This window comes from Pagrus major, chromosome 5 (genome assembly GCF_040436345.1).
Source record: "Pagrus major chromosome 5, Pma_NU_1.0".
Classification (NCBI taxonomy): Eukaryota; Metazoa; Chordata; class Actinopteri; order Spariformes; family Sparidae; genus Pagrus; species Pagrus major.
The window spans coordinates 18,230,563-18,253,712 of NC_133219.1; the positions used below are offsets into that span (position 1 = coordinate 18,230,563).

At 39.6% G+C, this 23,150-nt stretch overlaps 2 protein-coding genes across 3 annotated transcripts; one reads left to right on the forward strand and one right to left on the reverse strand.

Moving 5' to 3' along the window:
* Positions 1-187: 187 nt before the first annotated feature.
* On the reverse strand, positions 188-15,197 carry sec14l8 (SEC14-like lipid binding 8). The gene is made up of 12 exons (XM_073465764.1): positions 14,942-15,197; positions 13,141-13,216; positions 9,539-9,582; positions 8,299-8,361; positions 7,963-8,151; positions 7,615-7,710; positions 7,460-7,520; positions 7,220-7,303; positions 7,005-7,111; positions 2,126-2,265; positions 1,374-1,543; positions 188-1,258 (listed from the first exon to the last, which is right to left on the reverse strand). The coding sequence occupies exons 1-12, from the start codon at positions 14,993-14,995 to the stop codon at positions 1,107-1,109; spliced, it is 1,236 nt and encodes a 411-aa protein (XP_073321865.1). The 5' UTR covers positions 14,996-15,197; the 3' UTR covers positions 188-1,106.
* Positions 15,198-16,637: 1,440 nt separating this feature from the next.
* On the forward strand, positions 16,638-23,046 carry rnf215 (ring finger protein 215). Of its 2 annotated transcripts, XM_073465767.1 has the most exons (10): positions 16,638-17,017; positions 17,674-17,826; positions 17,922-17,993; positions 18,124-18,209; positions 18,516-18,570; positions 18,687-18,791; positions 19,311-19,427; positions 19,947-20,090; positions 20,212-20,314; positions 21,542-23,046. In XM_073465767.1, the coding sequence occupies exons 1-10, from the start codon at positions 16,793-16,795 to the stop codon at positions 21,562-21,564; spliced, it is 1,083 nt and encodes a 360-aa protein (XP_073321868.1). In that variant the 5' UTR covers positions 16,638-16,792; the 3' UTR covers positions 21,565-23,046. The 2 variants fall into 2 exon arrangements, with proteins under 2 accessions (XP_073321868.1, XP_073321867.1); XM_073465766.1 differs by lacking the exon at positions 21,542-23,046 and having other exon boundaries at positions 16,711-17,017; positions 20,212-20,480.
* Positions 23,047-23,150: the final 104 nt, after the last annotated feature.

The following is a 23,150-nucleotide window of genomic DNA, read 5'->3' on the forward strand; positions in this document are numbered from 1 at the left end:
CACTCTGTGCTACTTTTATTTGATTTTTAAAGTGTGGTGGCCTACTTTACATATCATACCATTAAAGCAGGCTACGGTAGCACTAACATAACTCATTTGGTGCCTATTTGAAACATTTTTACACGAGAGACATATACATATACATATACATATACATACATAAAACTGGAAAATGTCAACACATAAGTGAGGATAGTCCACCAATTTTAATGTGCGTTGCAATCCTATAACATTGACAGATATCGTTGTTTTTATTCCACACATTCTTCTTCCTTGGCCACCTCCAGATGTGGCTCAAACCTGACTCATGTGACATCACTTGAGGCAATTTCTCAGACTCCCATCCAACCCATATGTGAGCGGATTGTAACGTGGTGTGAAAAGTGTCTTACTTGGTTGCCTATACAAGCCTGTGGGCGATTAGTTTTATTTGTTTAATGCTCCTGGACTGTGGATTTCTTCGTGAAGGATGTGACTCTATGAACGTTCTCGAGTGCCTCTTGTCAGTGTCTCTCTATGTAGCTAACGTTAGCTTAGAAATGGAGTCCGCTAACATAAACAAACGACCGGCTACCAGCACAACACTGAAGTTCCACAGAGCCCCGTTAACATCTGTGTCCAGGGGTCCTCATGTCTCAAACATGTCAACCAAACATTAAATGTTAAGCTACACCATATGGACAGAAGTATGTGGACAACACTTGTGGACACTTATGATTGCCAAACATCTCATAGCAACAACTCGACTCGTTTCGATTTAGGCTTTCCACCAGATGTTGGAACCTGGCTGCAGGGAGTTGTCTTATATATCGCTGTATGTCATAGCATTAATATTTCTACTACTATTTAGACACTAAGACGCCTCGGACCAAAAGTGCACAAAATATGTCCACATACTTTTGGCCATGTTTCCAAATGGAACAGGTCATCCTTAGAGATGATTCAATGGTCAAACCATCCGATCTTTACACGAGTCAAATACTTTTAATTTTTGCTTTCTGACAGCATGTTGGGGTTCCTGTTCAAATCAAGTCTCTCAGGCTGTGCTTACTAATTACATTACAGATCCGACAACATGGAAGTGGCACATTGTGTCAACTTCTTGGTTATGATTGGCTGTTGCCCTCAGCTTGTACATGGTTTTTGGACCCCCCGTTGGTTTGTGGGGACTGTAAGTGGTCTGGGAGCAGGACCTCAACGGAGAAGCTGATTCTTTTGGCCTGGAAAATGCTGTAAGTGTTGTCAAATCTGAGAACATCTGTGGAAGACAAACAGAACAGAATATTTACTACACGGCTGAATTCGATCTAATGCTGCACTGACACTTCTGCATACTGAGCACGAGTCTATGCTGAGTGTTGTAGGTTACTCACAGACTCCTGGGCGCTCACAGGTCAGTGATCCGTCCTCGGGCACTAAGTGGGCGTTGTAGCGTTGGCTGGGCACGACCTCCTGCATCTGAGCTGCCTTCTTCCATTCGCCCTTTCTAGCCTTCAGAAACACCCCAAAGCCAATGTCTGCACTCTCAGTGGCAAATTGCCATCTGCCCACATTGAAGAAAAAATTTTTAAATTAGTTCAACTTTGCTTTTATAACTTTCAATAAATCTTATTTAAAAAACTACATTACTATGTGAAATGTATCTGTTAATGTGATTAGGCTACTGAGATTAGTGTTGAAACGGTTGGCCTTTAAATAAACCCTTACTTTTTTTATACTTTGATTAAAGTTAAAAAGGACATGGAATAAGTAACTTTGAGAGGGAAAAAAACTGAATTTAATCCTTAACAGACCTAATTATTGTTTATACTCCTTATTCTACTCTTATATTGATAATTAACAGTTTTAATAAATGTTTGGTTTTTGTTTATCACCTAAAACTTATTTTGTCACTTCATTTTAATTATGTCTGCAAATTATGGCCACAAACCTCCTTTTTTCTTTGTATGAAAAGAGCACTGTCCACAACTCAAAGATATACTCAATTAACAATGATATAAAACAGCGAATGAAACAAATCCTCACATCTAACAAGCTGGAATCAGTGAATCTTTCCTTGACTTTAAAATGACTTGATAACTTTATATTTCTGCCACTGTGAGAAAACTTGCGGTGCACCACTGACCTGAGAACGCAGCCCGGGAACAGGATATCATATTCCAGCTGTTGGGAGGAACCTCGGCTGACGCTCATACACTGCTCGTAGTCCACCTTAACATGGTCCCGCACGTAGTAGGAGGAGGGAACTGGGCCGACATGGTTTATCTGCAGCCGAGACCATGCATGAACAGAGTTAGGATATGGGTGTCAAAAACCTTAAAATATGAAATGTTGAAAGTTTGAGGGTAGGAGAAATGGGGAAAGACCCATCACTTACTGTGATTTTGTGACATGTCTGAGTGCTTGTTATTTTACAGGTTTTGCACAAAAGGGAGAAAATGTTTCTCTAGTTCCACTTTTCCTTTTATTCACATAAATAAAATAAATATAAGACCAATCAACTTCTGTGGTTTTCCAGTACTGTACAATGCAGCACATGATTCAACCAACAGAGGGTAGTAATGTGGACAAGTTTAATCCAGAGTGTCAGTTAAATCTAACATTATGTATACTACAGATGACAGACACACATACACACAAATAAACCGAAGAAAATGTAAGAACAGCCTGTCAGCTATCAAGAATAATTTCCTGGAAACATTCAGAAAGACCTATCTCGGAAATTAACATTATTATAAGGGCAGTCAAACTCATCTGAAACCACAAAATCTAGGAAGTGTGAGAAAAAACTCAAATGCAAAATGTATAAGGCTCAAAAGTTTTCCTCCTATGACATTAAAGGTGCAATGCGTAAGAATTTTAGTTTAAAACTGTACTTAAACTTTCAACAGAATGTGAATAAATTACAGTTTTGACATTATGTTGAGGACATATATGTATTGTGTTGCAGAGACATCTACTGAAGTTTGCATGCTAACCTGCTTGCCCCTAGCCAGATATCTACCTCTAGAGGTGACAGCCCAATAGAAAATAACACCAACAATGTCCCAGTGCTCCAAACTCCCAGTCAGAGTCTGATAGCAGCAGTTAACTGCTACCCTGGTGATATGCCGCCCCCTATTTTTTTGGATGAATTCGATGGGTGGGCAATTCTTACATATTGCACCTTTAACCGCTCAGAAAATGTAAAAACAATAAATCCAGTTTTTAGAAATGAATAAATTAAAATAATTTAACTCTCAGATTGAAATAATAACTGACTATAATGAGCCGTAATGATGCAGAAAACGCACACACACAGACTGGATCGACGTTTCTTTGAACTCTACCAAAAAGTTTTATTTACATACAATTTGTATAAAATTGTATGCTATAAGTGCATTATTTCAGCCCCATATATGATGCCCAATTCATAAAGGAATAGTTCAAAATTTTGGGGGATACACAATGTTACCTTAGCACGGAGACTGGAAACAGGGGGAAACTAACAAAATCCAACTACCAACAAACCAAAGTATCAAGATGATGAATTGTAGGAGGAGATATGGGCGTAGTTACTTCCTGACTAACAGGCTAGCTGTTTCCACCCACTTGCAGTCTTTATGCTAAGCTAAGCCAGTTATCTCCTGGAGTTAGCTTCATATTTATTGTACAGACATTATAGTGGTGTCAATCTTCTCATCTAACTCTTGGCAAGAAAGCAAATAAGTGTACTTCCGAAAATGTCAAACTATTCCTTTAATAAGATAATTCAGCTCCTATGACCTAATCAAAATAATACAGTACAATGTCAAGAACACACAGCTAGCTAACTAAAAAAGTGTATTTAAAAAAAAAAGTAGAAAAAAGAAAACACTTTGAGCCTGAGCATGATAATTCCTTGAATCTTGAACGTAGCCGAAATGAATTTCTCTCTTCCTGTTCCTCATCTTTCCTGGGCCCAATTATTTATCTACAGAAACAGTGACAAACTCACAGTCAGTCTAGAGTATTATCTATAAATGTGACTACTCAAGCTGCTTTTCTCTGTGCTTGCTGCTCGATACTACGCTGCCCACTAAAGCATGCTCACGTTTGACTGCATCTCTTGTGCTGAGGCTGTTTCTACGCAGCGAGGCAGGGTTGAAGCGTGGATGAAGTCGTATTTCTTGAGTCATTAAGTAATTCATTTCTTATTTGTAATTTCTTGTTGATTGTCTCTAATCGCAGAAACATTTCCTCTATTGTTACCTGTTATAATTCACATAGCACACCATCTGCTCGGTACAACCCACAAATTGCATCCTTTATGCGTCAGTTCCTTGTTACATTCAGTGGTCAAAATGGCCACGGCTTGCTAGGAGATTTGTTGGGGGGAGGGGGAAAACTTAAGATGTTTTTACATAGACAGAAACAAATAAATCTTACTCATTACCACTCATTACAAAAGTCTTCCCCTGACAGACTTGAAATGCAATTGCAAATCATAATTAATTTAGTTTTTTCTATTGAACCTTTAAGAAACACATTTGATGTTTCCCTTGTTTTTGTTTGTTTAGATAACATGTATAACATGTAGCAGCAAACAATGAGTAATGGCATCCTGACCAGAGAATATAGTCACACTTCCTGTTTATGTTGTGATCAAAGCTTCTCTGTTCTTTGTTTTGGTAGCCGGGCTGGTCAAGTTAGCTCATGTGAGTTATGTGCTACAAGCTGCTGAAGGGCTCCAACGTACATAACTTTACAGGCTAGAGAAGCATGAAAGTTAGCTGTGAATATGAATTTTAGTTTTGCAAATGTTGAAATGGCTAGATGTCGCTGAATGTTATATATAGCACCTTTAAGCTTGCTCTTTTTATATTTACTCACTTTATATTTTGAAATTATCATTTTACATTTTAAAATGTGCTTTTTCAGTTCCCTTTATCGTTTTAAGTTTAATTACAGCCCGAGTATTCCTCATAGTATACTCAAATATTAATCTTTTATTATATCTCTTTTCAATTTTCTATTTGGACTTTTCATTTTTAATAAAGATGAAAAATATCGTCACTACAGAGGCCCAAAGCACTCTGACTGAATTTATAAATGCACCCATATTTATAGCTAAATAATCAGTGGGCTCATGGTTTCCTTTAATCATTAACCTATGTTTAGTTAACTCCGCCACACACTCGATATGGATGGTGAAAGGAGAAATTAATGTCAAGCTTCTCCACCTGTATGCCTGTATGCCAGACACATATTGTCTGTGTCGACTCTAGTGAAGTTTAACCAGACGTCTGAGCTCATTTTCATCAGGGCAGGGTCTCTGTATCTGTGTCAGCTGTATTGATTCATTCTGCTGTGGACAGCCGGTCCAGAATAGCCCCTTGCATTGTCACTGACCCGCTGTGATCAAACTGGCTCGTTCATGTGTAACAGGAGCCTTCCTGTGCTGGTGTTAGCAGCATTTTATGATCCGGTGTTTTAGAAAATATCTTTTCTACTGTTTTCCCTTTGTGGCCTGGAGGTGGTATTGCATTTTTCCTGTTAAAGCAAACTATTTATTTATATTTCTAGGGGAAGGGGAACTCCAATAAAACATAGTTTGCCAGTCAAATTTCAGGTGCACAGTATGCATATTAGCCAGCCGGTCTCTCAGCAGAGCAAAGCTGTAAGCTGCCAAACTAAATGAGCACAGTATGCAAACCAGTGAAAGAACTACAGGGCAGGACTCACAACTCTATGAAAACAAAGTCGATATATGTTAGTAGTACACAGCAAGCAGACTGCAGTGGCTGTGATTGTACAGGAGGGCTGATCAGCTGCTGTTGGAAACAGACTCGGCTCTGTTGCAGGACTGTTGTGTAAGTTGCCTCATAGCCTGTTCCTCATATTAAACCGTCCATAGAACTGGGCAATAATAACTGTACATTGACCTTTGGTGTAATTGTACTGTGACAATAAAATCATCATTTTCTTTGACTGAAGTGACTGATTCCTAGAAAACTGTAACATAGTTTATTGCATTGAAGCTTAGTTTTATCATGTTATGTGATTTTCATTGACATTTATCAATACCAGATAATTATGTTTACACTCACAGACAGAGTTCACCGTGCAGGAGTTAAAAAATGATACCGAGTTAGGAAAAACTGCTTTCTGTAAACTTTAAGTTGACCTCTGAGTCAATTTAAAGGTTTAATTGTGACTTTTTCTAACTGTGAATGTTACTGTCTTTAATCTTTTAATTGTTTTAGTTATCAGTCTCATTATCAACATCTGCACCTTTACCTTTTTACATTTCTATCCTGTCTTAAACATGCATTCTTCCTTTATGGCTCCCTCCAAGGTTCTTTAATGATTTGAGCATTTGCTTTATAGTATGTGTTTTCTGAGTATTATAATATATAAATGGATGATGAAATAAACTGTTGGATTTGGTAAATATACATTTGTATAATACTACTGTATTATTACTTTGGTTCTCATTTTTGCTTTTGCTCAAAGTAATTTTAGGATTAATATCCTGACACCTTCCTCCATCTGAGAAATATTCATCAAGGTAGCACTTTAACAACACAATAACACTAAAAAATATTAACTAAATTAAAATAATAAAAAAATAGTATCAATCTAAGCACACACCAATTGCACAGTTAATGCAATCAGTGAATCAGTGTAACCGTAAAATGGTCGCTGTTAAAACCGGAGCAGCTGTTATTAACAGGGGAAAACTTTACAGTTTATCAGTCACATCATACTAAAAAGGGAATCAGTTTCTATAAAGAGGAAATTGGAAAACTCTTACTGGAGCATTTCCTGGTGAATTATTGTTTATTTAACAGCTTCGGTCTTCAGTTTTATTAATTACCTCAGAAACAAGTTGTTTGAGGCCACCTACAATAAATATAAGGGAATATATCCTGATGAATCTGCAACAGAGACTTGTCTCTTCCAACTCATCATCAGCCCACCTCAGTACCAAAAACACACATCACCCTTGGGTGTGGAGTTTGGCTTGTCAGTCACTGACTCACCCTGGTCCGACAGCGAGGATCTCCATCAGGATCTGTCAGTTTGCCCCCGTATATCGCCGGCAGCTCCTCTGCATCAATGTACTTCAGTAAAACCTCCTGCCAGTTAGCTGTCAAACCAGAGAAACAACAGCACTTGTATCATCAGGAAGTCAAAGTGTTTTGATTGGACTGAATGTGGTATTTGGGTGAAATATGACAAAGGTACAGTGTCTCACCCCCGAGGATATGGATCTTTTGTCTTGTGTTCTCACTCAGAAAGTGCTTGACGAGGTTGTAGGCCACAGGAAAGAGTTTGGGGGCTACAGGAGAAAAGCTTACAGGTGTTAAAACAAAAACGAGCAATGATAGAAAGTCTGGCTCTTCAAAAGCAGCATATAATAATAAAAAAGAACAAAGACAAATGATAAATCATTTGTTTACTGAAACATGCTTTCATGGAGGAAGAACAAATTCACCTTTAATGACAAACAGCCTTTTCAAGCCTTCTGGGTAGTTGTCTTCAAACATCTGGAGGATCTGGTGACACAGAGAAACATTATTTGGAGATGTCGACCAACCTAATAGTCAATAGTCTGCGACATCTATGATTAAACTGTATGTGTTTCTGTACCTCTCCGTATGTTTCTATAGCAGGTTTCCATAAGTGTTTCAGACCCAAGCCTTCAACATCATAGATCATGGTGATTGACTCCACGTTCCTCCCAAGCTGGTTGACAATAGAGACAAAAAGACAGGAAAACTTAAATCTGTGAAACTATAAAAAGGTTTACATACTGTTTATATACAAGGTGGTAGCGCAGGTTGATACAAAACTTTGATAGAAAATGTACATGTAATGACAAAAGTCATTGCTGTAGACATAATAAATAATACAGTTTTTCACTGTATTTCTCTGAGCTAAATAATCTCACTCTGTTCCGATATACACTGCTAAGTGTTGTCTCTGCTCGCCTCTCACCCTCTGTGACTGCAGGTTACACTCCTTCTGCAGGACCTCACAGTCTCTGATCTTGGACTTGATGAAGTCTTGCTTGGAGGCAGACAGGAAGAGGCCTTTAGGATCCACAGGTCCGATGACATCGTACCAGATGGGACTGCCTTCACGGTCATAACCACACATCCCACCTGACAGATACTTTTCTATCACCTGCAAACAGCAGTCATTTTAGATGTCAAACCACTGGTTTCTTTAGTCGTGTACAGGATTATTTGTCAAGAGGAGAATTCAGAGACATTTATTTGATTACACTGAACTTACAGTAAAATATGGTTTATAGGGTTGTTTTATTTTTACCTCTGGTGGACGCCAGTCGGTGATTATCATGTCTACTTTCATGTGTTTCCTGAACTCCAAATGCTGGAAGAAAAGATGGGTGCCTGTTAATCATTTGATTATTAATATACAGTAAGTAGGGGAACATTAAAACTTGTTTTTTACTTCCTCCGTGATAGACTGCTTGTACAGTGGCAGATCCGCCCAAGCACAATCTAGTGATTTAAGTGGATTATGAGGTTTCAGACAGTAGGCTAGGTGATGTAAAACTAGCCCCGTCAGCAGGAGGGGGATCAATTATGAAGCGCTGTGGAAACAGACACATGCCAACACATGATCACAAGCACAAGCACCACCAGCCACCAACTGAGGGGACAGAAATGAAAGAACATTTTCTAGATACCTTAAAAAGGTGGTTGTGGCGAAGGTGTAGTCCAAATACATTGTAAGCAAATCAGTTTGATAAGGTTTGTTCAAGAATATAAGCAACCACAACACAGTAAACGTTGTCTGTGAGAGGCAGCTCAGTAACCTGAGCAAACAACTACTGTAGCTGTCGGCTTTGGCTAACAAGCAGCCTTGTGCTAGTTCAGGAAAGTGACAATGTTATTGCTTACCACGTAGTTCGACTCATTTGTAGATTATTAGATTAATTTGTTATGTAGAAATTGGCATTTTGTGCAATTCAGCGCCCCCCCCCCCCCCCAGTTTTTGAGTGCAACACCACGGTCGTCAATACAAATCCCAGGTCTATAACAATTTGTCAGATGTAATGTAGGTGCTAACTACAAACATGGTTATTTTAAGGTAAAAAAGTTACATAATGTTGCTTTAAAAAATAGGGTGCGTGGCTACATCAATATGTTAATGCTTTGTCTGCCCCCTAGTGGACAGAAATCAGTTTGTGCAGCTTTAAGTGAGGTGATTGTAAATCGTACTCTGTCATCTTAAGTAATCATTTAATCCCTGCTATCTATATCTTATCTCCCCAGGCTGCCATGATGACTCAGTTTCACCACAGCGAACCTTTACAACACAGCCCCACTCTAATCTGCGGCCAGTACTGAGCTGATGGTCTGAACAGTCTTTCCTAGTGCTAACTGCACTTTCACACGCAACACCAATTAGTCACAGGAAGGGAGGACATTGTGGTTGTTGTACCTCGATTTTTAATCCAGTACATGATTTGTAATATATTGCATCTCTACAAGAGAATGACACATGTGGGGACTAAAAAAGAAAGTTCTGCTGAACGAGATACCTTTCGCAGCATGGCCTCAGACTTCTGGATATTGAAGTTTCTGGCTGAAAAAGAAAAAAGAAGGATGATAAATATCATTGTCATTAACATTAGTGTTAAATGATAAATGACATTTCACAAGAATGCATCTACTCATGGATGAAAGGCTCATGCTCATGACAACACGGGATGTAAACATTAACAGCGTCCTCTTTTCGCTGAACTGTACAGATATCTAGCTCACTGTAGCTAACTTAGCTAGCTAGCCTCTCATCCATGAGTAGGTGTTGTAGCAGATGGCTGGTGGTTGTAGTTCTGTCGAAAGAAAATAGTTGCCACGTGAAACTGCTCACAACAAGGTCTGGGGATTATCTTGAGTAACCGGTTGGTGATTTCTGGAAAAGAAACATTGCTGTTCAGTATTTCAAAAATGTATTTTTATTTTTGTGCTTTGAGCTTTGGCGTGAACTGTCCCTTTAAACTCTTTTAAACGGCTAAAACAGGTCAGTCATTCAGTCAGGAAAGCAGAGGAGGAGGTGTTGGGGAGATTTTTGGAAATCTCGCTGATTTTATATCCAAACCTGCTTAAAGAGAAAATGCCTGAAACGCCAATAACTACAAATAAAAGCAAGGTTTGAAGCACATCGTTTGAGTTTAAGGTTTTAGGTAAGTAATGCATCCTACCAGAGCCTGTCCTGTCACGGCTGTAGTTTGAGCCTACTTGGTCTAACAAGGGCAGCATCAAAAACATTATGTCAAAGTCTTAGACAACCAACAGAATAGGTGTCTATGGAAGCAACCAGTTATTGACTAAAATGTGGTCTTGTGTCTCTACAATTACACAAGAGATCTTCAAAGGTTTCTGTTCCATCCAATGACATGCATCAAACCAAGACTAAAATATGAAAGAATCTCTTAAACTGTAACCTTTTTATTGATGCCCTCTGGGAATAAACTTGTATAACCTCCTCCTCTTTAACACGGTCAGTATTAAAACCACTGTGTCAGTATGACGCTCCAGGAGAGAGTTGACACTCTATATAAGCTGCATCTAAGGTGATTAGCTCTGCTGCTGACAGTCTGGTGGAAAAGCACAACAGTTCTGCTGCGGACGAGAAGTGAGACTTACAACTTACTCCAACAGTGGATTACGCTGCACCTAATGCTCCATCCTGGCACCTTAACTAGGACATTGAGGGACTTAAATTTACAAAAGCACAAAGCAGATTCTGGCTCATGACCAGGCCATGTATCATTTTGAATTACTAATAAGTGTTATGCTCCGAATGCCTCAGGCTGCTGGATAATTACAGGGATTTTGCAACTTTTAACGACTAACATGCAGAGCCATGGATGGCGCCAAGGGTGGCTCTCCTGCAGCTTCTCAACATAGAAACGGATCTCCTATTAATTCTAATCAAAAAATGCCAGGTGATTTTCTTTAAGAGTGTGTGTGAAACAATCTGGGGGTGCAGAACAGGACAGTGCTATGTTTTTAAGGTGATGTCAGAGTCAGTGTTCCTCCTCAGATCTCTGAACGAACAGTGATGTTTTATGATCTGAAATAAGGTTATCTCAAGCTGTGATAGAGGCTCCTGGTACGAGTACAACCCATTCAGCTCATTGTCTGATAACATTTGATGATACTGCCATTATAAAATGGGATAGGAGGGACTTTGTGACCATGTTGTGGTCTGTTAATACATCACTCTAAAAGCCCTACTGGAGGAGGAGGAAGAAGAAGAAGAGGAAGAAGAGGAAGATTTTTTGTCATCACAACATTGAGACTGAGACAATCAGGGTCACAGTCTACTCATGTGACTTGTGACTAAAACTGGACAGCAGTGTTCAGAAGTTTCTGTCCATTTCACTGAACTCTGGTACAAAATGTAGCTTTAACTCCAGAGTAATACTTTGTCTTCACATACTGCAGTACAACTGATAAACTGACTGAACTATCATCTACCCCGGCTCCTTTATCTCTTAAGGTGGAGCTCCTCAGAGATAAATACTGCTCCACTCAAAGCTGTGAATCATCTGACAGCAGACACGGAAAACATGCATTTGGTTGGAAGAAGAGGAGGTGGGTTGTTTGGGGAGGGAGAAGCTGGGTCTGCCTGGATCTTTCACATAATTTACTGCCTTAATTTCCAGGAATATGGCATATATGTCATGATATTTTATGTACTAATTTCCTCTTTCCTTCCGTCAGCTAGTCTAAAAGCAGTTCCTGAAATCTTTTATGTTTTTGGTGTTACAAGCAGTTCTTTCATGGACAAAAAGTAGCTACTGTACAAGAAGTGATGGATTTTATATCTCTTGAAAAAAACAGAACAACTAAAGAGACCTTAGCTCTAACTGCGACCTATGTTTTACTGTGTGTAAACTGGTAAATTCTAACTTCAATCTCATTTTGAACTTGCAAAACCCCGCAAAAGCCCAGTTAGGCTCTATTCTATGATTCTGTTATAAGGTCAATCATTAGTGCTCACTGAGTGCCACCTCGGGCAATTTGCTTTAAATCAATGAACTAGACTGAGCTATCCTCACTCTTCCCACAGCTTGAATGGGATCATCTTTACATTCATATTAAAAGGGAAATAACTTGAATCATTCAGAGCGTATACAAACAGGCCAAACAGACCCTCATTGTCCGTGTTTGGAGCTGTGACGCTAATCTTCTGAGAGGCGTTTGGCAATGACCGTTTAGTAAGACTTCGTTAAAGAGGACGACGTGCCTCCTAGCTCTTGTTGTGAAACGACTTTGGAGGGAAATACGGCGGCAGAGTGTCTCCTGGCAGATGGGCTGTCGTCCATCGTAGTGCACCTTTAATGCGATTAGCCCTGGATTAGCCAGATACACGGAGTGCTAGACCTCTGCTCCAGAACTAATCAGCACAAGGGCTCCTTTAATCAATGCTTCCCATTTCTTCGAGTGTCTGAACATGAAACCACAGCGTGGGTTTCTGCAGGGTCCACCAAGTTACAAGACTTTTTAATACCACATTGCATTCAATTTAATACCTGTTGTATTGTTCATGCTGGCCATAGTATGAAAAAACGGAAAATATTTCACATGCCCTATCCACCAGTGTGTCCTGAAAGCCCGCAACCAAATACAAAAATATATTTCAAATTAAATTAAAGACTTTTTGATAACTTTTTCAAGGCTTTTTGTGAGGAAACTGAATTCTCTGACTTTTCAAGACCTGCAAATAAGATGTCTCAGCCTACCCGAGGAAAATCAGAGTCAAGGAATCGATTAACTTTAGTCTGAAAAGTTCAATCCTGGTTTGGTTTGGTTTAGCCGCTGCTGAATAGGAACCTTGGTTTGTCAGCTGTGGTTTGAGCATCGTGCGCTGGAGTGAAAATCACGTGAGTCTCTTTCTCAACCACTGCTAATAGGGATGCTTACATCATGTCATTTTATGTAATAAACCACTGCAGTTTCTGCTTGTTGCACAAGCACAACAGCTCCGTCAGATTTCACCCTCGAATAGGAATGATTACAGGCTAATTATCACAAATTTACCATAACAGCACAGGATTATGTGAGGGTTTTTTTCTGAGAGGTAGGCTTTGGTAAGGTTAAAGGAGCAGGTGCATCATGATTTTCAACTCACCTCTGAGCCAACGTAACAGGAAGTGGTCATGCTGTGCAGGAAGTTGAGGAAGAATGTCTTGTATCCTCTCTCGAAACTGTGACCAGAGGAAGGAGAGAAGAAGAGACACATGATCGACAAGTTTTCAGGGAAGCCTTTAACTAATATGTTATAGTTCTTACCCTGGAGGTAAAAAAACAGTCTTGAGAAATACAGTACTTTTCTTTGTTGAAAGGTATTTATAGTTTCACTCATTCATTTCAGATTAGTAGGTTTCATTTCCCAGTGCTGCTGAAACTTGTGACTCGGTGACTAATTATTTTACACACTTTAATGCCAACGTTCAACAATGAGTATCTGTAAACATGTTTTGCATGGGTAGAAAAACAGCCAGGACACAAAACGTGTGTTAGAATATTTTAGGTTTCAACTGGGATACATGGCCAATAGTATGTGGACACTTGAGCAAAAATCTATTTTCTTGATTGATCTACCTATTTGCTTATAAAATGTGAGAAAGTATTTCATAAATAAAGATTTTTTAAAAATCTAATTTGCTGATATAACAGTCTTCTCCACTCTTCTGGTTTCCACAAGATTTTGAAATATGTTTGCAGGGATTTTCTCCCAAGAACATTAGTGAGATGTTGTGCAGGAAAGCCTGGGTCTCCACCAACATTCAAATTTATCGCAAAGGTGTTGGATGAGGTTAAAGTCAGAGCTCCGTGCAGGACAGTCAAGCTCTCCAACCCCAAACTGGGAAAGCCAAACTTAAAATAAAAAGTGGCACTAACACTGAACATTTAGTTAAGTTTCATTGAAAGAAAACTGAGCCTGAGAGAAGTCCACCACAAAAACAAAATACAACAAATGAAAACAAATAAAGCATGTCAAGAAACTTTGACTGACGTATATCTTTACTCACCAAAAATCAGTTATTGTTTCAGGAACACTGTGCTTTGCTGCCTTAGCTTTGATTGATATAAAATTGGAGCATATTTATATTGGAATAATATAACTAGAGCTTCAAAAATGTATTAATCTATCCATTAGTCGACTGAAAGAAAAGTAATCAACAATTTTGATTATCTGCTGATCATTTAAATCATTAGCCAAGCAAAAGTGCCAAAATATCACTGGTTCGAATGTCTTGACGATTCACTTTCCTTACATCACAGTAAATATCTTTGGGTTTGTGCTCGGACATAATCAGAAATTTGGGGACATCATGTTGAATATTGTCACTTATAATTAAAGTATGACTACATCCCCCCTCCCCCTGACTTCTCACTGTGTGCTTCCTGGAAAATATTTCTGAGAAGGCAAAGCATTTATAGTTTTTACCGATGCTTTGCATAACAGTTATATGGTGTTAAAAATAACAGGTGAGAGTTGAGAGCTGCAGCATCTAACTAACTGGTTGATCATTTTGATAATTGATAAATCATTTTAGTAATTTTTCAAGTAAAAATGCCAAATATTTGTTGGTTCCAGCTACTCAAATGTCAGGTTGTGATGCTTCTCTTTGTCATATATGATAGAAATTGAACATTTTGGGAGGTTTGGGCTGTTGGTCTGGCAAAACAAGACATTGAAATAGATAATCTTGGGCTTTGGGACATTGTACTAATAGTTTTTTTTTCTCTCTCTTCATTTATTTATTCATTTTATTTATTTATTTCACATTTTATAGAGAAAATGAGTAACACATATATATATAATACATTTTTTCCCTTCATTTTTCATAACCTGGCAAGATAAATTGTTCTTAACAATGGCTGACAACTGATCTATAAAAAATAAATAAATGAGCAACACTTACCTGCTCCAGTGCTTCAGCCTGTTTAGGACTGAGGTCTCCTACTCTTCCGCTCATGTCTGCAACCACAAGAAGCGAGATAAAGACAGAGCTGCTTCAAAGTCAGATTAACAGACAGAGAGACAGAAACAGAAACAGAAACAGCACCGTCACCGTTAACCGTGACAGGCGGATTTCAGTCTCTGACGCCTCCCCGTGATGCTCATCCACGGCTTCAGTAGCCAGTTATCCTCGCTGTCAGCTGCCTGCAGCTGAAAAGGCAGCTAGGGGAAGAAAAAATGTAAACAGGAGAGTCGCACCGCCTGTTAGAGATCCAGTCCACCCAGCTGACTTGGCCAAAGATAAGAGAAAATGACAGGAGGATTACTCGCTTTAAGAAAGAGGAACGACACAGGAGCCCCCTTTGCCAAGCTAGCTCCTGTTCCACTAGCATCACCATTCTTACAGACTTGAACCAATATTTGTGAAAAATAAAGGGGAGACACATTCACTGCGTGTGAATCTACTATTTTAAGGGCTGAAAAGGTTTGTCATTTAAACAGAGACAAAAACAAACAAACAAACAAACAAAAAACACAGCACGCATGAAGCTTTGAAAGCACATAGAGGCCCCTGTCTAAGAAATATGAACCCCAGTGTATAGAGATAGTTGGTATGGTTGAAATCACAATATTAATAAAGGATATTTTCTAATATCAATGGGCTATATTTAGACCTATATGGAAAATGTACCAAATGTGTGCAGGGCCACATACAAGGTAATCATACAGATGTTCAAAGCACTGAACATTTGACTAAATGAACAAGTTGATTAACTTTGACAACAGAAATCTGATAAATGTTAAAATGATAATATGATCATAGCATCACAATATGATTTCGCTGAAGGCTGATTAACAAAGAACGTTTTGAAAAATGTTAATTTCCTGTCTTTATTTTTTGGGGGAAATCAGATTAAAACTTGCTGCAAAGTCGAACATGTGTGTTTTTGCACAAAAAATGTGGCAAAGGAGGTGGATCATGTTTTTAAAAAACTATTGAGTGACTCATCTCCAATTACATGGAATATACAATCTTTGGTGGTAATCCGAAAACCTCGAACGTGCGCACATACACAAGAAAAGATACTAAAAACTGTTTGTTTGTTTTTTCCTGCAGCGATTTAGTTAATCAAATCATTTAGGCTACTATTGCCATTATTTGAGAGTAAGACTGTTTTCCACATTTTAGCCAATTTTATTAAATACTAGACGCCACGATGACGTCACACTGCGCAAATGCAAAGTGGAACAGGTGCAGCTTCCTCGATTTCTGACTTTCAGAGCTCACTCACACAAAATGTCGGACTACGGCAATGAAAATAAAGTACCCATCGTGTTAACAGAAGTGAAACATCGGTCTGAGGTTTTGTACTAGTACTAGTTGTAGCGGTTTGGAGTCACGGCTTTAAAGCAAAGAAGGAAGTATGGGGATCTCACTCTCGACTTACTACATTCTTCTCTGGTTGTATAACCTCAATTGTCACAACACTGTAAATTAACGGAAGAACAGTTAAGTTTTTTTTTCAATCTCAGTACGGAGTCAAGTCATGGGTGAAGTTATAAAAAAAAAATCTTGTTCAGTTTAATTTCAACCTCTTAGCTGCCTTGTATACGTGGATACAAGATAATAATCCTCACGCCTCTTCCGGTCGGAGCCGGAAGCTGCCTTCGCTTGTTTACATTCTCCGAGGGGTCTAGCTAACTGGCGAACAAAACCGCTAGCAGCTTTTCCAACATAATGGGTAACAGGTGATTAGGCTTGTGTGTTTAGAGCAGTTTTCAGCTGTAGTTTCGCTCTGTGGTTCCTCGGGACATGGCTACAGCTCGCTGCTGGTGCTTTCTCCGGGTAACGTTACCGCTCCTCTTGCTGCGGTGGCCGGGGCTGCTGGTCGCGGCGGAGCAGGTCGCTCAGGTGGAGGTGTTCCTGGAGCAGCGGCCCGGTGTCAGCGCTGTGCTGCAAGGGGAGGTGGTGGAGCCCAGCAAGAGCTCCGAGCACCCGGACGAGGACCAAGAAGAGCTAGAGGGAGAGCTGGTCCTGGTGAGTCGGACACAGGGCTGTGAGTTTTGGTGAAAAGTATACGTTGATTTCTGTACCGTTAGAAAAATAGCAAATATGTGTGAAAACAGGAGATATGAGACTTCAAGAAAGTACCAGGGCTGTCGGGGTTGTCATAAACAGTTCATTTTTTAATCATCCAACAGTCACCAGAGCCCGAAGACCTCTGTTTAATTTGAACATTCGAGTCATATATGCATGTTAACCACAGTCACAGTTTGTTGCATGGTCATTACACTTTCGGAGGGATTTTAAAGAGGCACTATGTAGTTTTTAAGAAGGAATTCAAACTCAGAATTTTAATATTTATAATATAAATGAGCTAATAATGCAAACTCAGAAATATTTATCTTGTCCATAACTGAATAAACAAGCTGTTCTCAGAGGAAAATAAGGTCCCCAGAACACTGTTTGAGCTAGAAAGGTGGCAGGGTCCGCCACAGATAAACAAAGTAAAACAGTATGAAATTGTGTTGTCCTTTAAGGTCAGTGAAGTCAATGAAGATCTTTCTTTTCTGATTAAAATTTCTTTCCCAAAACCACAAAGTTAATCACATCCTTTAAGGAGAAGTTATGTCTGATAAAATCTAAGAATTTCCAACATGCAGTTCAAACTTCTAGCCTGGTTTTCTCCTCAGGTTCAGGATGAGGAGACGCAGGTGAGAGGAGGAAAAAGTGAGGACGACACCAAAGAGCAGGAGCTGTGGATTGGGGTGGTGCCTGTGGAGATGGACGACAGCAAAGCCACAACCGGAAACCAGGAGTCCTTTGCCGATGCAGTGGTCAATAAAGTAAGAAGCTGAATTCACTCTAAATATCTAGGGAATTTTGTTCGTTCTAGTATAGACTTGCGCGTGAAACTAAACATGCAACCTCTCTGTTAAAGATGAAGCGAGCATTGGTCCTCGGAGCGTCTGCGCTCATCATCCTGGCTCTCAACCAAAACACCGTCAGTGAGGTAAATCTTCACAAACTCACTATCCAACCTGGACCCTATTTCCTGGACCCAAAGTTGAGGCTGAAAATGAAAGCTCAAAAGACACTGTGTTGTATTTATCACCTAAAAAATCTGGCTCTTTCTGGTGTAGATGGATCTGTCTCAGGTGCTGTCAAAGCCCATCATTGTGATCCAGACGTCTGAAAATGTCACCAAGCTAATCGGAGCTCTGCTCAGGTACAGAACACCCTATTGGGGTCACATGCATCTCTCCCTGATATCATTGATAAAAGTTGCAAAACACAGTTTGTATTTGAATCAAATAACCTATGACATGTCATGCTTCCTCAGTTTGATGGCGGAAATTAGACAGTGCTTTCACATACAAGCAATCTATGATGGTAATTTAACTAAACCAGTTTAGACAAGCTCCAACCTCATTACTATATGAATAGTGTCCATATTGTCACAGAAATAAAACATGTAAGCATAATTTCATTCATTGTTTCCTTTAAGTGGATATTCACTGTTGTCTCTCTACAGGGGTCTTCAAGCGACAGCAAAAATCACATACAGGACGATCCTACAGGACAACCTGGTGAGCTCAATCTATCAGCTGACAGTGTGTTTCTCAGTTGTTAGCACCCTCCAGTGGTGTTTGAGTGATGGCAGGCTGAGCTGACAGTGAGCACATGCTGCTGTGTGTTCGGGCAGGGTGCCACGCTCACGCTGTGGTCCAGCTGCGGTCGATCGCGAGGAGGTCGCTACGGGGAGTGGCAGGGGGTCATCTGCACGGGAGAGACCAACTCTCAGGTCCAGGTGGGGGAGCAGAATGAACGCACTATTGGCCCTGTTGAAACATTTTTTTAAAGTTGCTGTAAGACATAAAGAACATAGTGTGTGAGAAGTACTACTGCATATGTGAAGCTGTCGAATGCTTTGATGAAGTCTGATAAATTACCTTATGTTAGTGACTTGAGTCAGCGTCAGTTAAAGAGTTTGAAAATAAGAAAAATCTGAGAGACATCAGATCTCTGGAGCCCACTCCTCATTCTCTCAAAATAACCCTTTTAGCTATAAATATACAACAAAATCACTATTATCACTTCAATTGGCTCATTTTTCAGTGTTTATTTTGATTATTACAGATATTACAAAAGCCAGTATTTAAACAATTTGCACTGCAAATATAGTTTAACTGTATTTTTAAGTCATGCATACTCAGAAGATCATTTGCATTTTCTCTTTTTCACTACTGCCGGAAGCATTTTCTGAGTTGCACAGTGTTATAGAAAGGAAACAGATAAAGTAAAGTGACTCTGCCCTGTCTGTTTGTAGAAGTACCTGCAGCAGCTGTGGGACACCGTCCTCCTGGTGGCTTTGATCCTCAGCACTGGAGTCATCGTTCAGGCTCGCTGGCAGTACCAGGACCACCAGTTGAATGACGACATGGAGGTACTTACAGGTCTTTACTGCTGACATTATCACAGGTTGTTCTTTGATTTTGCTTAACAGTTTTCACTTTTACAAACATATCCTTGGCAATGCTGCACTGCAGTTTCTTTTTTCTTATCAGCAGATATATGTGATGATAAAGATGTATTGGTTGGGTTGTATTTTTTTTTGTATGCCCGCCCTCACAGCTATTTTTCTCTGTTTTCTCCTTTGTTGTAGCCCTGATTTCAAAAATATTTGCATCTTTTTACTGCATGGACTGCTCAGTTCTATGAAAAGACCATATCACCAGCATTGTAATACTTCTTTAATAGTAACTTCATGAAAATCTGTAAAAGAAAATGTTGCACACATCAAACTCATCACATCTTCCATAAGAACAACGTGTCCTCTATGTATTGCCTCTGTCATGTGTTGTGTAGTTATTGTGTCCACCTGGAGACATGGTGGAAGGTCAAAAACTAAACAAAAACACAGTCAAACATGTTGCTTGATGTTCTGCTGTGTTGCATTCTTCAGCTCCTACCTAAACAGGATGTCCTCAAGAGAATGTCGTCCCTCAAGACCAAAACATATCGTCAGCCCAAACCGTGGTGTGACCCGTCCCAACCAGTCGAGACAGACAACTGTGCTGTCTGTCTGGAGCCGTTCAACAACAACCAGGTCAGACAATACACCTACACTCTCTTAGCTGAAATTTTAAGGATTTAGAAAAGTTAGAAATGCAGCTGATTCTGCAGCAGTTTGTTAGAAACTGTCGGTGTGTGGTGTGTTTTTCTCTCAGTGTCTGCGGGTGCTGCCGTGTCTTCATGAGTACCACAGAGATTGTGTTGACCCATGGCTGCTGCTGCAGCACACCTGTCCCCTGTGCAAACGCAGCATCCTCAGTGAGTTCCCATTACAGTATCAGGCACAGTTGCACAACACTATCTGTTGGCGTTTGACTTGTGCAGGTTTTTAAATAGTCAATAAACAGCAGGCTGCAACGCAAGTGTTTTCAGCTCGCTCTGGTTTTCAGCCACTGTCACTGACGGGTGTGGTCAGAGATATGCTCTTTTGCATTTGTAACCACACACACCAGTGATGTCACCATGTCCTGTGTACACCTGTACATCACTGCAACAAGGTGAGACATTAAATAATTTGAGGCCAGCATAAACGCCAACATCAAGAGTTCTGTGTTGAAGCTCTGTTGTATCTGTATGTGGTGACTTCATGTAAATGTTAATAATAGGTAACCCTTATTCACTTCAAGGCCATTTAGGAGAGATGCTTTATAGCATTGCTTCAGAAAATGTAATTGTGTACTTTCACTGATTTTAGCACTAAGGTTTTATTCTCATGTTTAATGACTGTAACTGCCTGCCAAGAAAAAGTGTGGCTTTTGACAATTTTAATCCCTCCAATCCCACCCTCACCTTTTTTTAATATACAGTCTTTCAGCTGTAATATAGACACTTCTTTGAACAAAGTAGGTGTTGATCAAAGCCTGAGCCTCACAAGGGTTGAAGGTGTGATATATAAGAATTTGGCATCTGTGGAATTCATACTCCACCAGAAAGTTGTTTTTTTTTTTTTTTCTTTTCTTTTTCAACAAACAACTTAGCAAACTTATTAACACCGTCAGTAATGTTGTACGATTAGCTACCTTTATAAGCTAGTTCAAAATAGCAAACATTAGCAACTGGTGCTTACCAGTCTAGAAGAAACATTGCCAATGTTAGCTGGTAAGCATGCTTATTTATGTGGATATCTCCGCAAAACAGTAGACATCCTTGATATAATATCAAAACTGTTATTTCTTCACATTCTGTAGATACTTTTAGGTAATTGTTACATGCTCCCCCTCTGCTGGCCAGGATGTGCCACTGTGGCTGACGCTTGGCCTCCTGCCTTTCCAGGTGATAGCGGTCTGGCTGATTATGAATAACCAATAAAAGGGGGTAAGGTAGATATTTAGTGTTATATTTGACTCTAAAAAAGTCAGTGGCTGTTCACCTCTATACAATCGGCTTTCCAATATAAGGTTTAAAAAAACAATCTACACTAATCCAGTAAATCATTCATTGTTTCTGCTCTTGATTCAAATGTTTCTCTTTTCCAACCCTCTCCAGGCAGCGTCTGCAAGGACAGTTAACGGTCACCTCACCTCCACCGCTGCCACCATCGCAGCAGCTCTGGGAATCAAGTCTCTTCTCTTCCTCGGTGACACTCCAGTAGCCGTTTTTTTTTCCACTGACCTCAAGCTCCCTCCTTCCCAAGGTGGATCGTGGGAGCAAATACAAACTTTTTAGAGCAACTAGCCGTCCGTCTGGACTGTGGAGCAGTCCAATTTTGACGTCTGACCCTCGGGTGGGTGCAGCAGGTCTCACAGACATGCAGTCGCAGTGTAAACACAATACTATGAAGTACTTTACCGGTACTGTTGTGTGTGAACAGTACTTCCTGGGATCATGTTACTGTACATTTGTTGAAATATTTGTTTGTATGTGTGATATACACCAGTGAAGATTTGGCTCATGAGGGAGTTTGTGCTCAATGTGACTCTTCACATAAACACCTTCTGCTCTGTATTGGTACAAACAGCTGAAGAACAATACAGAGAGAATTTGTGAGTCAGTAGTAGCTGCATGGACATTCAATGCTTTATGGTTTTTAGCATGGAGTCCAAATGATGTCAATAACTCACTTATTAAGTGGACTAACAAGAGTTTAAACGTGACTGATTTCATCTAGTGTCCAAACTCCTAATTTGCTATTACATGTTAGTAGTAGAGGTTCTGTAGTTGTAGTCCAGTAGTTACTGTGCTACAGTCGGTAGACATTGAAAAAGTGTTTGCACTTGTCCTTAACATGCCTTATGACTTCACTGCAGAGTGAGAGAAACCCAAACCACAAACACACTTCCTGAATTATGCTTTAAAACTTGAACTGTGTATGCTATAGTATCTGATTTTGACCCTTATTTGGTCATTTTCATTCCTTTTAGGTCTGTGTGAAGAGGTCAAAGTCAGTTCTGCCCACCAAACTCAAACAGACATAACTATCCTAACAGAAGTTCATCTCATACATTATGTTAAAAACATGTCATTACTACGTATAGCTGCACAGTTAAATCCTAATGAATGCAGTTACAATATTGTACTTGAACACAACATCTTGGATCTGCTGCAGTGATAATTGTGTTAAGAAAAGTGTCTAATTTCAGTGTTATTTGAAGGATTAGTTCAACACTTTGGGTAGTGTTTATTTGCCTTGTTGTTGAGCTAGACCACAAGATACCACTCTTGGTAAATATGGAGCTACAGCTGGCAGCTGATCAGTGTAGCTTTGCATAAAGAATGACAACAGGCGGAAACAGCAAGCCTGGTAACAAAATCTGTCTACCGGCACCTCTTAAGCTCACAAATTACTGTGTTGTATCTTTGTTGTTTAATCTGTACTAAAACCAAAGTTTAAAACTGACAAGTTGTGGCTTTAATGGGGATATGTGCTGAACTATTTCTTGATCGGGACCATTAACTTCCTGAAGTCTCCACTGGTACAGACATACAAGTGATAATAATCTTCTCACCTAACTCTTGGCAAGAAATAAAAAAATTCTTCTCACAATGTCAAACCATCTCTTACAGATCTAAGAAATTACGGAAAATTGTACCGTAAAAACAAAATTTAACTGTACAGCCATACTCTGCAACATCTCCAACACATTGTACTGTGAAA